Genomic DNA, 16,492 nt, shown 5'->3' with positions numbered 1-16,492 from the left:
AATGAAAATTCTTTGTTTAAAAAAAAAATGAAATCACCTAACCACAATGAAACTCCAAGGACCTCATGCCTTCAAGTCCTTTTTCTCAGTAAGGTTGGCAGGGCTCTTATTGGCAGGGAGGGCTCCTACCTGCCTTAATCCATTTTATTTAGAGCACCAGGGGTGTGCTGAGTGAGGCCAGCTGGGTGCTCTTATAGGCTTCCTGGTGTTTGGGGGTTCTCTTTAAAAAAAATAAATATTTCATCTGTCCTTCAGCCAATTTCCCACACTTTTCTCTCACAGGAACATTCTTGCTTCCCAGCCTACCCTGTTTGGGAGTTATGCATGAACATTTCCCAGCACTGCCCTTGCTAGGCGTGACAGTCATTCCAGGATTTGGTACCTGGGCTGCTGATAACACATCTCTTTGCCAAACTGTGACATTCCTGGCCAAACCACTGGTTAGACATATACATGCACACAAAAATAAGATCTCTGAGTGTTGCTGTCAACAGTTCTGTATCCCTCCATGCAGAAGACTTTTCTCGGGGAATACTGCATAAATCTTTCCCTTTTTAAGGTGCAGGTGCATGGTTTGCTCAGCTGAAGCTGGATTTCAAGGCCACTTCTCCTAGGCAAGGGGTTTTATCGTAGTGCTTTGGAAAGTCATGGTTCAGGGGAGAAGTTTGGTGCTGTAATCAGCTTCGCAACTTCTTTTCCAAATCTGAGGTCTCAATTTCATATCTTTCCATCTCTAGCAGGTATTTCCCAAATCAGACGTCCTTTCCCAGACACACAGTCATCTCTGTGGTGCTTCTTACTTAGGAAAGCAGAAGCGTAAGGCATAAAGTACCAATGGTCTGTATCAGAGACAGCTAAATTACTCACTTAATATAACCAAGTGTCGTGCTGCATCTATTTCCCATGCTTCATGAAAGCAAGTTCTGATATACAATCAGTCAGGCGACTGGTTTCCACATATAGAGCACTCGACAGTCCTGATGGAGGTTAGCATGGCAGCTGGGAAAAAAATCTTTTATTGGCAGCCATAGACTTTTCCCTGACTGACACTTACTGTTTTGAAGCCAATGGAAAAATGGTGACTGACTGGGTTGGGATGTGCTTAGCAGATTTCCTTAACTTTCCTGGACATCCTGGAGACAAGGAAAGGCCAGGTCTGCCGCAGCATGCCACGAATTCCAGGATCCAACCCGATAGCCTTATCTTGATAATCCAGCAATCGCAGGTGTTACTGGCGCAAATTTTCCATGTGTCAGCCTTGGACGATGTCCTGGGGAGCCAGACACACTGCTAACAGCACAAAGCCACCTTGTAGGGTCTGGCCTGCTGCCCGTAACCCTTCTGGCCACCCAGGACCTGTGCCGGGGGTGTGGGGGGCATCCCTCAGCCCCGTCCCGCAGCCAGCGCTTCACGCTGTACCTCCTGTATGGGCCGCCTTGGCCTGAGTTCAGACTTGGGCTTTCAAGGGTTTGGATTTAATTTCATGCCTGAGGGGAAAGGAATTAGTTTGTTTAATTTTTTGCTTATTTTACTGCGTTATTACCCAACGAGCTAATTAGGAAACAAGCTAGTTAAGAAAGTCCGTCTATTTTCAGATACTGGCGGGTGTGTGGGTGGAACGCGCTGCTGGGTTTTATTTCCAGAGAAAGTTTCCTTTCAGAAAGGCTAAAAATTGCCAGAGACAGAGCCGGGACAGGAGGCTCCCGGCCAGGTACATCCCAAGCAGCACAGTCAGCCTGGGGCCTGAGCTGGGCCTGAGGAGCAGGGGTGGGCCTCAAGCACCCAGCATGGCGCTGCTGACCCCTGGCATCTCTGCTGGCCCCAGCATGTCACCCCACAGATGTTGCTGAATTATGTGAGCATAAAGCACTGGAGATTGCTGATATTAAATGGAGTCTTCCTGTCAGACAAAGTCCTGAGAACCTGGAGACCTCACCAAGGGCAAAGTAACAAAAATGTAGTGAATATGTTCTGAGTGAAACCAGCAGGGAAGAAGACGAGCATTATAGTGGGCTACACAAGATGCTTCAGATTCAGTTTACAAACACAGCCTTTTTTTACCCTTTCAAAGCAAAGCATTTCCCCCTACACAACCAAAAATATGCTTTTGAAGTGAAATCCTGGCATCCCTCTCATTTAGCTCCTTTTTTATTTCAGTGTTACCCATAGAAAGGCCAAAGCTAAACAAAATGGGAACGGCATCCTGCAGGATGATCTTGCAGATTCCAATGATTCGTTTGGAAAATGAGAGCTCATCTTCTCATTCAATATTAAAGGAAATTAAAATCAGAGCCAAGACATTAAGGCTACCTGGAGCCTTCAAGTCTAGCTCTACCTAGAAAGAAAACCAGATACCGAAAAAATTGGAAAAACAGGGAAGTCTTCTATTTTGGTGACAAATGAGTTCCTGCACGCTTCAAGCAGCCTGTGCGGAATAAGGAGTTGCAGGCAAAGCTGTCCACAGTGGATCCCATTCTGCTACAAGCACATCTTGTCACTGCCCACTTCACCCTGCTCTGAAGCAATTGTCCAGCAAACAGGAACAAAAATATAGGCAACTCATTTCTACTTAATAGTTTCTATTTCCTCTCTTTAGTAGGGGAAGTCATCTTCTCACAGCTATTCCTTGCTGTGTATCTCTGGATGGTTTTCCAGATGATCTAACAAACCTCAAATATTATTTTAAAGATGTGAGGAGCAGCCATTTGATAACACCTTGCTGCTATAACTGAACACCTCTACATTTCAGTCACTCCCATGGGGCAGGCAGACCTGACCTGGAAACTGCACACTAGGAAGAAAAGAAACTCTGGAAATAACCGTGATAAACTGAAATAGGATTTTCTGTATCTGTGCCTTCTTCCTGGAAACCTGCTATTAACTCCTTCGTACAGCTGTTCGTTTTCAGTCACTTGCTTGGGCAAGTCTCTGCTTTTAGATCTGCCAGACGGCATACACCTGTGTAGGCCTTGTAGTTAATCTTGTTCTCAGATGAATGTGCAGCTTCATGCGTTTAGGCATTTGCTTGTCCATTTTACACTTGCCATTCCAGTCATGTTGTTATTCCAGTCATGTTGCTGCTTTTCGTTTCTCTCCTCCCTGTCACTCATCCCAAAGCAAAGCACTTTGGGTTTGTTTGTTTGTTTTTCTTTTAAATCACACTGAATGAGATAACTCCACTGGCATACTCTGTGGCAATTCCTCTTGACCCTGGGAGCCACAGAATGAAATCAGGAGAGCTGTGAGGAATTTAAATCGTTCTTCTCGGCTAAGGCAAAGAAAATCTTGCTCCTCGACACCTCAGGCATCTCTTGCCATGTGAAGTGGCATCACTGTCTGTTAGTCTTGTGGTGCCCATGCAGAAACAATAAACCAACCACTGGTAATTTGCACGGAAAGTTTTTGCTCCATAACAAAAGGGAGAGATTTGGGTCAGCTCCTGAGCAAGCAGCCATAGTCAGCTCCACAGCTCCGGGGCTGAGCTGGGCCAGCACCACAACCCCTTACAGCCAGTGGGTGCTGCAGAAGCCGAGCACAGAGGGGACTCGTAGTTGCTCGCCCAGGCCCAAGGGCTCTGTGGCCCTTGTCACCCCCATTTTTGGCACCCGTAACCTTTAAATCAGCTCAGCTGTACAGTCAAATCCAGACTTCTTCTCTGGGCCTGCACCTCTGGAATAAGCCCCACCACAGACGCTCCTTCGAGTGTGCGTGCAGGAGGGGAGGCACAGCACTGACAGAGAGATGCTTTGTTGATTATTTCCCCAAATGAGAGCAAAAGAAGAGCGAGGGGCTGATGTAAGCAAGTAAGCATGCTGCTGAAGATTTGCTTTTAAGCATCAAGGGCTCTGCCTACACTATCTAACAGAAGGGGATTGTGTGTCTCAACAAAGTTGAAATTAATCTCCCAAACAAAGTCAGCCTTCTTCGACCGGCTGCCCCACCAGCCCGTTTCAGACACCCCTCACCCCAGCCTCGCTGCCTGACCACTTCCAAGTTTGCAAGTCAGTGCCCTGACCTGGGATACAGAATCCCCTTTCCCATAAATGTCCAGATACCAAGCTTGATTTAACAGAACTGGAAGATGTGTAAAAGGAAAAAAGCCAAGGGGCTGGACAAGGGGAGGACAGGTCAGGGTCCAGTGCAGGCGTGGGACAGGCAGAGCTGCCACCTCCACAGCACAGGGGCTCCAGCCCCAGCGCCTCGTGCTGTCAGCAGCAAGCACGGTGTGCTCACAATGACCACACTTAAAAATAAAAAGTCTCTCGAGCAGAGGAGCCTGCTACCCTTATTGTTATTTGTTGGCATTGCTCTTGTCATCTCCATGTAACTTGGAATCACACATTTCTGAGAAATGGAAGGGATATAATAAGAGCAAGAGAGTGCTATGATGAGTCTCCCACCCCCTGGTTAAACAAAGATGTGTGGCACAGCGAAGATGTCAGCAAACCGCCTGGGCAGGGCTAACCTGGAAAATCGACAGCATCAGCCCCACATCGTAGCCCTGAGAACCAAGCACACAACTCGTGGCTGGGTTTGACATGGTGTCTCCCTGCACAGCACTCAGCAGTGCTACATGTGGGTCTAGCCCACCCCAGCAACGCTTCAGCTGAATGCAAATGACCCTGAGTTTACTACAGACTGGATTTAAAACCAGCTGATTCAACTGGTGCGGAAGGGAGCAGGGATTTTCTTAAATTCATCTCAATCTGGATTATATTTTCCCACAACGGACGAGGCATACATCACAGCAAGATGATTCAGAGCCACCCACCCTTGTCATTAGGTCTTGCAGCACTGGCGGGTGAGTTCTGTGAGCTTTAGCTGCAGGACTTCAGGATGTTGTCACCCCAGTGCTTGGACCAGCCTGTCTGCCAGAAGTCACCAGCCCAGACTGCAGCTCTCCTGCGCCACGGATGAGGGCAGCATCTCAGTACTGCAATAGCCTGCTAATTTGGGTTGCAGACTGTCAGAAAACTAGAAGAGAAAACTGCTGCAGCGAAACCTCCTCTGCCAAGCTCCTCACCACACAACTGCCAGGGCCAAGGGTAAAGAGCACCCCAGTGCCTGGCTCTTCCCTTGCTGTGCTGCGGTCATTCGGCCTGAAGGCCCCTACGGTCTCACAAGTCATTCACAGCACTGGGGAGGCCACTTCTACCCTCCCCAGCCCCGTGCCAGGTCTGAAGGACCTCTCCAGGTCAGCTGTACGGGTGGTAGGTCTGCATGCTGCCCAGAAACATCGCACTTACGTGCCCAGACAGAACGCATTTTGGAAGCCCCAGTTCTTACCATCTCTGGTAAGTGACTCTGAAAGTGCAAGTATGGCAATAAACTGGAAAATAAATCCTTCACGCTCAAGTCCTTTGACTCCTCACAGCACTTCGACGAACATCAGCTTGTTGATTTTTCCAACATGCGTGTGAGGTAGGTAAAAAATAGCTTTAATTTTAGAGATCAGGAGACTAAGAATGCAAATAGACATGCAGCAGGGCAGGGAAGAGACATAATTAGAGACCTTGTCTGCATCGCTTTAAAACAGAGCATGGCCCTTTGTTTACTGAAATGCCATCACAGAAAAATATGGTTTTACCCCCAGTACAAATAACACAGATTATTAAAATGGAACCATTCCCAATAAGTCTTTGGTTGTTGTATTGAGCAGGCCATCTATAAAGTTACTTGCCTGGGAGAACAATAGAATAATCAATGCTATTGTCACTTAGTTTGTAATCGATCAAACTTTAAAGTTCACATGCATGAGCTCAGCACTTCAACATTCAGTTTGCAAACAGTTTAATTTTGAATTTCTCATACACAAAAGAGCCTCTTAAGGTCAGCAGTGGCATTTTTTTTAGGTAATGGAAATATTTCCATTGTTAAGTTTTCACATAGCCCTGGTTAACAAAACCTTACTATTTGGGCCAAATTTAAGTTGGCAGCTTCTCTTTAGGCAGTAATTCATATTCATTATTTTCCAGACAAACCGTCCAAATCTCTGTTTTGTAAGTCTAGCAACACACACAGTCAATATCTTACAAACAGGAGATAACCTCACTTTCTGGCTGATGCTGTTGATGAGTGGGTCTGAACATGCCAGCCTGATTACTCTGGGCAAAAAAATACCACATTTCTGTTTTTGGTCAGTAAACAATTAGGGTGAGGGACCTATATTTGTATCTCAGGCACTTCTTTGTACACACGTGCAGGAACTGGGTGAGTGTGTGCTTGTGCTGATTGTAATTGTCAACAACTGCTGATTGAGTGCAATATATAGGCATTTAAGGACTCCAGTTTTTCTGTTTCTTCTTTTTAGCTGGTAACTCAGGGAGCCAATAGGTAGAAGTTTAACACTTATCTCTTCGTGCTCCTTTCCTGTCTCCAGACCGTTTGATATGAACACTTCAGGAAGCAAAAGAGCATCTGTAAATCATCTGCCAGCAGGAAGGAAGAGCTGGGCAGCCACAGGAAGCCTAAACCACACTTCCGGCATCCTCAGCCTGAGCCATGCCAGAAAAATGGCTGAGGGGAGGAGGGAACACATCCAAGGCAGGGCAAAAATACTCTGCATGCAGACAGCCCTCCAAGAGGCATTTGGAGGCACAGGGGCCGGGGTGCTGGGAGCCACACTGCAGGACCATGAGTGCACCCCAGCAGCACGCAGCTCTGAGCTGGGAAGAAGGTGTTTCTTTGGAAAAGCACTCTTGCACGCACTTACAGACACAAGGACTATATGGGTAAAAATAAAGCTGGGCTGTTCTGTTCCTGACAGGACGTTTCAACAACCCCACACATGCATATATTGATAGTCTACACCCAATGACTGGCAGCGATGCAATCTGCAGCAGAAGTAGCAAGCTTCTTGAAAGACCACCAAAATATTTCATGTTTAAACTAATTTCCATTGTATCTGAGACCAGAATATTCATCTTTTTCTGATTTGCAGCCTGGAAGCTTAGGCTCAAAGTACTGCTGGAAATGACTGCATTTCAGCATGTTTTCCCTGTGTCTCCACTTCCAGCTGAGCCTGGTCTTGGTGCAAACAGGGCCAAGCAATGTCACATCTGACAAAAATTCATTAGCCACTCTGCATCAGGTGTGAAGCAGAGAGAAAGCAGCAGAAGAGATGCCTGTGAGCACCCAGGCTCACTGCCTTGGCCACCCGCAGCAGCAGTGGGGCTGTGGCGGCACCCACAAATTCACCCTGAACCCCGGGTGAGCCAAGGGGCAGTGCTGAGCCCATGGTCATGGCCTGGCTGCCGCCAGAACCCAAGTCGCTGGGGATGTCTGTACCATGCTGCGACTGCAGGGGCATTCCCTCTGCATCCAAAGCAAGAACTGAGAGAGAAATGAGGTCTGTGGCTGAAACAATTCTGTCCCCAATGCAAATAGCCTATTGTAATGATCAAATATTTCAAGTCATCACTTGGGAAAAAGAAAAACAAAGCATGCAAACTCCTATTCAAAAGAGTCTATGAGCTTGGCATGAGCCTGTGGCTTTGTACAGAAATCAGCACTCAGGCTTTTCATTCTTGTGCTGAATTGCAGTTTGACAGTGCCTACCTGGTGACTTGCGTTCGTGTGCCAAAGTCCAGGGACCTCATTGACTGCAGCACTTCAATGCAGCCCATGTACTAGGGAAAACAAAGAGACAGAGAGAAATGATGACTGTGTTTATATCTGCAAAACAGGCAAGAGGAGGGTCACAGAAGAAAGCAAATGTGATTTCAGTCCACTGACTATATGCAGAATCAGAGTCTAAATGGAAAATCAAATCAGCCATTCTAAAGCAACTTCCTAAACCTATCTAGTTTTACTGAAAAGTGTACAGAACAGCAATGAAGATATCAGCAACTTCAACAACATAGCACAAAAAAGAGGTAAAGCACTCTGGATACACAAAATTCAATCCTTCCTTTTTCCTAATTCAGGTTATTCTCACTGATTAGCCTGTGTCACTGAGCTGGGAGGAATACATAAACGCTGGAGTGAAATTCTCCCACGAGCAGAGGATGCCTGGGTGTCTGCAGGAACACTGCACTCAGCCTCTGTGCAGAAGAGCTGAACGTCCCTTTGGGCAGCTTACTAGGCATGACGAAAACCACTGGCTCCATGCTGCTGCAGGTCTGATGACAAATAACTTCTGCAGAAGATGAAGGAGGTAGGGTTGCAATTCAGGATCATAGCAACAGCTCTTAAGAGCCTGCACTATAAACCAACCTGCTTTGAATTAGAGGCTGAGTCCCACACTTCTCTTGTATGGGGCACAGCTGGGGGCTCTTTCTATACTCATTTGGGATTTGCATAGGACAAATTTTCAGAAACATTGAGACTGTGACGATGTGTGAGCACACAGACTCCTTTGACATTATGCACAAACCTGTGGAACATTTTCATCTCAAAGAAGTGCACCAGGCTAAATCTATCCGCTGAGTTTACCTCTCCTAAAGCATAGCTTACTAGTTCCTTCAGCATTTTTGTTGATAGCCATCTCTGTTATTAAAGTGCTCAGATGTCTCCATTCCACAGGGTCGACATAGATCTGTGCTTCCCAGTTGGCATCCCCTGCTCCATTATGAAATATTTGCCTGGGAATGGAGCTTTTGGGAGCATCCCATCCTGACCGTGGGCTGCAGGCTGCAGCAACAGCCCACCCCTGCAGACCTGTCCTGCAGAGAGTCAAAGCTTCTGGGATACATCAGAGAGACCGGAAATCCCAGGCAGGCATGTGCACACTCCATCCTCTTGTTTTGAATGGACAGAGGAAGCACTGTCTGTCCAGAGAAAGGCCCTGTATCTACCTCCTCTGCACCAGGCTGCCTGTGAATTGATTCTTCTGCTGGGGCGTTCAGGGGGGGTTGGATTTAGGTATCTGTTTCAGCTTTGGAGATTTTCAGAAATGACTGTGTTAAAAAGAGAACGTATGTGTGCAGTCAAGCAGGGATTCCACAACAATGGTATTATCCCTGTTTTGGTTTCTTTCCAAATAGCAATACAACCCTTGGGAGAACTCCAGAATTAGGTCAGAGCCCTGGAAGGACATCAATAAGAATCTGAAGGGTTTGCAGAACTGCTTCCCTAATGAACATTTAATGACTTTGTAAAGGACTCGGAGAGCTATCTTACTTGTTAAAGATATTCCTGCTTAATGGGAACAAAGCAAACATGGAAAATATGTCTAGCGCCTCAGCTTATAGCATGGCAGAGACCTCTGATCCTACAGGATAAGGTCAAGCATCCTGTGAGCTGGTTGGGTGCTCCTTGAGAACAGAAAGATTTAGAGGATTAGGTGAGTCATATGCTGATAAGTGAGTCCCCACTGCATCCTGAGCAGATGCGTGGGAAGCTACTCTAAGCAAAGATGTAAAATCAATATTGTTTTTTTTGCATAAGTGACCCTGAGTGAAGCTGAACTTATCAATGATTCACAGAAGACCTTTTTTTTTTCCCTTAAAAGCCTAAGTAGGGGAGTGCATTAACATGGCACCTCACTGCATCTCTCATTTATTTTTGTTGCAGCCGGTTATCTAAACCAGCACAGCCAGTAACAGCCGAAGCTCCCCATCCCAGCAGAAGGGGTACAGCAGAACCGCAGAGCCCTGCGCAGGGGGAAACCGGGCTCACAGAGCTGGGGAGAAGCCTGGGGAGAGCTTAGAAAAGACAATGGGATACTGGAAGCCTATTAAAGAAAACAAAAGACATCTCTGAGGAAGAAAGAAGAATTAAAAAACACAGAAGGACTTGATTAACCCCACCACAGAAGGCCCTGCAGAGACCAGCAACACGACCAACGTACCAGAGTGGGGCAGGCAGCTGCAGCAGTGCTCAGCCGCACAAGAGCCATCTGCCCCATGAGGGGCCACAGCTACCTGCAAGGCATTTTTGTAACACGGGGACAGTGGTATCTAGGGTTCGACCATGGTTTGAGAGGGGAGGGAAAGGTGACTCGTGCCTGGGCTCCTGAGCACATGAGGTGTGGTGTCCAAGCAAGGTGTTTTGCCTTCCAAAGCCCACAGATCTGACAGCAGTGGGATCAAGAGGTCTTGCCAGGATGAGCGATGGCTCTCAGGAGAGAGAGGAGACACTCACTGGTCCCTGCTGGCAAGGGAACAGCTCCTCTAATGGCGACACGTGCCAAGCTCTGTTCCCCATCTCCCTGCAGGGGCTGGGGAGAGCATCTGCACTGGGGGAGCTTCGTCTCTCAGGGTCTGAAGGGGAGGATGATCTGGGGATGTTTCTGTTTCATCATGCTGCAGGGTCGGGGGGGGGGAGCAGGGTGGTTCCTGGAGATGCACATCTTTTCACATCTCTTTGCAAGAGATGACAGAGAGTGACTGCAGGCAGGATGAGGGCTGTGTGGGAGGAGATGTGAATGCACCAGGCAGGGCTTGCGTGAATAAGCTCTTGAGGCACCCTCTAATAGAGCCCCACATCTCGTTTCATTCCTTTCTATAACACAGTGGCTCCAGCTCCAGCCCAAATGTCAGCCAGTGATTCACCAGCACCAACAATACTGGGAGCAGCTGATGGAGCTCATGATTAAACAACACGGCTGCAGCCGTGCAATTAGACCTACTAGTTAACAGGTGCTAATTCATAAGTAATGCCTAGGGCAGGTCCTACAGACCCCAGAGCCATCTAATGAGGAATCCAGGTGATAGGATTTGCTAGCAGAGGCAACGAGGTAACACACTGCTACTAAACAGCCTCTGCCCAAATGTAGGTTAGGCTGCAGTCAAATTCCCTAAAAAAAGTACAGATGCCAGGGCAGAAACCCATCTCGAGCAGCAGCACTGTGTGCAAATGAGCATGGCAGGAATCCCACTCCCATCCAAACATTTATTTTCCCAGCACTGCTTTAACAAGGCACTTCTGAAGTAATGGGACAGGATTTCTGAGCCACCTACCCTCTTTTTTCCTTGCAGGGTGAGGGCTGCCAGGTGGGGAGCGCCTGGGGGTGCCCCTGGGCAGGGGCTCTCTGCTTTCCAGGGCTGGGCCTGTGTTCTGCTGTGATGTTTTTGAGCAACTCACCGAGCTTGTAATGGATCCGGCAGAAAGGGAAACCGGGCATAAATGAGCAGCAGCCAGCAGCACGTGGCAGGAGCGTGGTGCTGGAACTGAGACTGGCCTCTGCCTCTCACACCAAGGAGAAACGGCCCGTGCCTCTAACAGTAAGAGTGTGGCATGCTTGGTTCGCTTTGGCACTTGCTGCTGGCATGAATCCCACCACGCTTCTGCCTCCGTTTCCCTTCCTTCTGATGGGGTGCCCCAGGTCGTGGAGGGGCCGGCTGCCAGCCGGGGAGCAACACAAATCGCTGCATACGAGCACCTCGCTCCCTGGCATCAAGCACGCCGCCTTCCCCCAGCAGGCAGCAACCCCTCCCCGAGCTGGGAGCAAACTCTGCTCTCCCATCCCTCCTGAAACCAGCGGAGAGGCAAAGGCAGCCCAGGGCAGCAGCCATGCACAGCAGGGCATTGGTACCCTCTGGGCCAGAGAGCATGAAGACTCTAGCAGAAAGAGATGGGAAACAGCCTGGACAATGTCACGGGAGAAAAAAGCCCATTAAACACACCAAAAGCCACAACTGGTTTGTCAGTGTTGGCTTAAGCTCCTGCACTGCAGAAGTTTCTGGGGCTGGCGACTGCTGAAGGACCTCCTTGCGTGCCTGTCCTGTGTTCATCTTCTTCCTGCTAGCAGCACGTGTGGACAGACCGACAGACAGGTCTGTCCCGCTCCTCCTGGCCGTGCAGCACTCTTTCTTCAGGGGCAGCAAGCTGCAGCTTTTGTATCAAAGAGTGGCTTTTGCTAAACAGAAAATATGCTGGAGAATTTGACCCTTCCGTTCAAGGGTTTTCAATTTTTAAATAAGTGTTGAGAAAAAAACAGGGAAATTTTCATGAATGCATATATGTGTGTGTGCACATATATATATACACACACACACACACATTTTAAATGTATGCACACACTTTTTTTTTTTTATTTATATACACACACATTTTCCCTTTCTTCTTAGTTTTGTGCTGAAAAAGCACTTTCTGCACTGGGGCCAGGCTGTGACAGACATGGTTCAAAAGGAACCTGACCCAGCAAATGAGCATGGGCTATGCTCATGGTGCTGTTTGCTGTTAAGGAACGATTACCCAGAGAAGAGCATCAGTCTCGGAGGCGGTTACAGCTGTGGGATGAGGGGTGCCCTGGCAAGTGCTGCACTCCTGAGCCCCCAGCCTAGCCCAGCATCACCGTCCCAGCACCCTGAGCCCACGGCTCATGATTCACGGCTGCAGCCCTGAAGCCACGAGCCACCAGAGCTGATCTCCTTCCTGCAAGAGGAGCACAAGTCCAAGATCTGTTTTTAAAGATAATTGCACGGGGATAACTGCACTGGCTCTGTTAAAATACCAATATTTGGGCTCTTTATTATTCACACGAGCGGTTCAGGGGAGCAGGCACAGTCAGGGGTCTCGACATCCTTGCCAGAGCCCAGGTGACATGTGGCCGAAATACAAGGGGCCAAGACACCGGTGGCCATCTCCACCTGCCCCGCACAGCTGCAGCCGCCTCTTGGGGAATACAACAAATCCAGTCACTGCCACCCCTCAAAACCAGCCCCAGAAAGACGATTTCTGCCTCGCTCTAGTCTGTAGGTGACAGCTTTTGATCTTTTTATTACTTCAGCAGATCATTGTTTTTCCAAGATACCTACAGATGCTCTCCCTGTAAGTGTCAAATCCTCTTCAGACTCCACTCAAGCTTCTGAAGCCAAAGATCTCTGGGGAAAGGAAGCTCGGGGAAAGGAGTTTAGCATCCCTTGCTGTGATGCTACGGCCCTGAAGCCCCCAAGCTGCTTCCTTACCTACCTGCTTGTCATTAAAGGGGCTGGTTGAAAAACCACAGCGTTTTGCCACAATGCATTTTGACGCACATTAGCAGCGCTCCTGCAGCTCTCCTGGGCTGGCTTGTGCAGCCCCGTGCCACCCCCCTAGCATCAGCAGCAGCAAGTTGCAGCAGAGCTGCAGGAAAACATTTCCCTGCTGTCCTGGGAGGTCCCTGCCAGCAAAACCCCTTCAGAGAGATTTCCCCATGAAACATCATGACCCCAGAAAGACCAGCAGAAAAACGTACTGGAACTGCAGCCTGGGGAGCAGCAGGAGGCGATGACCCCTTCCCCACATCTCTTGACCTTCCTGTCAAGCTGGGCTCTGTTTTTGCTTCTCCTTCTGCCTTTTTTGTTTGCGTGGTCCCCTGCGGGTAACACCTTGCTACCTCTGCTCTCGGGTCTGGGCCACCACAGAGACCTGGGAAATCCCCCTGCGTGTTACCTTCTCCTCCCCACGCCAGAAACCTCTTTCCGTAGGTGCGCCTGTGCCAGTAGCACCTCAGCATCTGAATCCCTGCAGCTACTTCAAAGCCTCAGTTGTGACTCAGTTGTGAGTCAAAGATTCACAAAGACTCAGTTGTGACTGCTGCACCACATCACGGACAGGCAGGTGCCACAAGCTGGGCATCGTGACACCGAGACACCATGACACGACACCGTGACACCACTCGGCAGCACAACACTTCTGGTCAGCTGAGCGAAAGCCCAGCACCAGGAGCCACGTTTGGCACTTGTGCTTTCAAGTCAAGTATTAGACTTTAAAGAAAAATAAACACAAGAGGACAACCACGATGATAGTTCAGTTTGTGAGAGACTCCTCCCAAGCGCAGGCTCTCTCCTACTTCTGTCTTTAACAAGAAGACAAACGCAAACGACAGCGCTTTAGTTGCCATTTCCCATGGCTGGTTTTCTGCTGGTGCCAGTCTCACAACTAATGCAAGCCAGAGCGACAGGAGCCTTTGGCCTGCCCAGCCATTACGCTGGTATTTCTGAAGTAGTTTCAGACCATGCTCTCTGTGCCGCACTGGCTCTGGTTCCCCCATGTCAGCAGCGGGCAGTTTTCACCTGGCAGTGCCTTTGTCAGATGAGGCACAAGCACTGAAGTGTGCAGGGTCGGAAGTTCCAAGCACAGAGCACGGGCAGTGGTTTTCCAAATGGCCAGTTCTGGATGCAGAAACGTAAAGCCCAGTGAGAAGAAAACGAGAAAGCTCCTGAGTGTGGCATGGGCAGAGGGAGTGAAACCCTGAGCCCAGGGACTCATTCAGGCCACCTGGTCCCCTCTTGGCCAGCCACTGCTGCTCAGAAGGTGGCACGTACCAGTGCCAGCACACGGTGTGAGAAATACCCAGGAAGTCTATTCCGGGGTGTCTCATGAAGGAACAGGCAGGGTTTTCCATACTCGGAGAATCAGACGCAGCCCTACAGCACCAAAGGAGGTGGGCAGCTGGGGCACCCTGCATCCCAGGAAGGTGCTGCAGGGAGCAGCAAAGGTCCTAGAACCCACCCTGACAAACATTTCAGTGCTGCCAGCCAGCACCCACCTGGTGCCTCAGAGCTGCTGGGAGGGCTGGGAAGCCCTCACTGCAGTCCTTTCCACTCCAACATGCATTTTATGTCAGAGCAACCCCAGTCTGAGCTGCGGCTTGGCTGTGTTCCTCAAAGAGTCTGAGGATATTCTTTTGGAAATGGATGCCGTGTTAGCTCTGGGGGTGACCGCTCCTTTTAACTCCCTCAGGTCAATGACACAGCCCTACATCCATCAGGAAACGGGAGATACAAGGGACGGGGCAGTGGCTTGGGGCTGCAGATGTGGAAACAAAGAGTTCACAGCGGAGCCTCCTGCCCCGTTTGCCCCAGAGAATGGCAACCCCGTGCCAAGTACTCACCCGCACGCCGTACGTCGCACCTGGCTCCCCCGTGTTCTCACTGCTGCACACGAGGGCCCCATCCTGCCTGCCCGCAGGAGCGGCCTCCTCCGCTCCCCGCCCGGCGCAGTCCCCCACAGGCTTTGGGTCCGGGTGCAGCTTGTCCAGGTCAGGCTGCGGGTACGATGCTGAGAGGCAGCTGATCTCGGGTGAGGTGGGGCTGCTGGGGATGGTAACGCACTCTGTGAGCTTAATCCTTGGCACCTCTTTCATTCCCAGGCAGAAGCTTTTCAGCACGGGCAGGCTGGAGGGGTTGGCGAGTTTAATGTTCGCCATGCGGGGGATCAGCGTGCACAGGGTGGTGCAGGTGTCCTGCGGCCCCAGAGGGCCATCTTCCGCCAGCAAGTTAGGTGATGAAGAATGGGAAGAGGAGGAAGAACCTTTGATGTTTAAAGATGTATTTTGTGGGCCTTCATCTAGAGATGTTATCGAATCATTCCTGAATCGGCTGTACTTAGCCCTGTGCAGCATTCCTGGATGTCTGAACAACCCTACATACAGGACGTGTCCACTGAAGCTCTGCTGGCTGCGTTCTCTCATAGCCTTGGCAGTTCTGTAACTGGACACTTTTGCATAAATTGCTCTTGTAGATAAATGATATGGAAATTAGGCAAGTCAACCGATTTTAAAAACAGAAACCTATTGGATATTTTTGCTGACTCCCTCTTGAGTGGCTTATTTTCCTCAATGTGTGAGGCTTAAAACTGCACGGACATCTGGTATTCTGTAAGCAGGAATAAAAGCAGTGTACAGGAAAGGACATCGGTGGCACAGCAGCTTAAGCCAAAGTGCTGCTACCCCAACCTGCCTTCGTTACTGCCTCAAGCCGGACACTAAAATCACAGCCAGCTCTGGAGACTCACAGTTGTAGCATCACTGATCGCGGAGTCCTGGCTGCAGCAAAAGCCCAAGCATATTCCACACAACGCAGAGCAAAGCTACAAGCTGCAAGCTCAAACACATTTTCAGACCAGCAAGAACCCCAGAAGGTACCCAGTTCTTGGCATCTTCAACCTCGGTGCCCCAATGGAAAAAAAAAAAAAAAAAAAAGCAAGCATCCGTGTGCTGCATTGCTCCTGCCCGGCAGGCAAGCTGCAAGCCGGGTGTATTTCAAGAGAGGCACTGGTGTGAGCAGCGGCAGCGCTTCTCAGCATCGCCCTCGCTAATTCTTGCTCCGAAGTCCTTCAGCGCCGGAATCCGGAGCGCAGGGACCGGCGCCGGGACCATCGCTGTCCTGTCCCGTGCTCTCCTGTCCCGTGCTGGCCCGGCCCGGCCCGGCCCGCCCGAGGCAGCAGCTCCGCAGCGCGGGGCCGCCGCGGCTTTTATGAATGAAGTTGTTGGGTTTTTTTATGAATGAGCCTCGGCGCGTGCAGGCAGCCAGCGCCGTGAATGGCGCTCGGCGGGCGGCCGCGGCCCGGCGGCCCCCGGGGTGCTGCCGGCAGCCAATCGCCGCCCGCCGCCGGCTCACGCGCCCTTGGCGCGCGCGGGTTTTGCGGGGGGGGAGAGCGGGCGGGGCCCCGCGGGGGGCGCTGCAGGGCTCGGGCCCGGGCCCGGCCCCGGCGGAGCGGCGGCGGTGGGGCCGTTGGGCTTGGTTCGGCCCCGCCTCTGCCATGCAGGCACCGGGAGGCCCCGCACCTGCAGCCCCCCCGCCCGCAGCCTTAAGCCTCAGCCTTGCAATTTCCACGGCCCGGA

General features: G+C 50.2%; 1 protein-coding gene across 2 annotated transcripts in view; it reads right to left on the bottom strand.

The window, feature by feature from the left end:
* The window catches only part of SHC4 (SHC adaptor protein 4), a 31,893-nt gene extending 15,632 nt beyond the window's left edge, over nucleotides 1-16,261 (bottom strand). The window contains exons 1-3 of one of the 2 annotated variants that reach the window (XM_035553893.2): nucleotides 15,794-16,101; nucleotides 14,762-14,963; nucleotides 7,558-7,628 (exon numbers count right to left, since the gene is read on the bottom strand). In XM_035553893.2, the coding sequence (XP_035409786.1) occupies nucleotides 7,558-7,628; nucleotides 14,762-14,963; nucleotides 15,794-15,954 (434 nt within the window). In that variant the 5' untranslated portion in view covers nucleotides 15,955-16,101. Of the gene's footprint in view, nucleotides 1-7,557; nucleotides 7,629-14,761 lie in introns of both variants that reach the window. The other variant, XM_035553892.2, reaches the window with a different exon arrangement.
* Between the last annotated feature and the right edge of the window lie 231 nt (nucleotides 16,262-16,492).

Source organism: Cygnus atratus, chromosome 11 (assembly GCF_013377495.2).
Source record: "Cygnus atratus isolate AKBS03 ecotype Queensland, Australia chromosome 11, CAtr_DNAZoo_HiC_assembly, whole genome shotgun sequence".
In the NCBI taxonomy this organism is placed as follows: Eukaryota; Metazoa; Chordata; class Aves; order Anseriformes; family Anatidae; genus Cygnus; species Cygnus atratus.
Note: the sequence above shows the minus strand (reverse complement) of the source record. Positions and strands in the feature narration are given on the sequence as shown.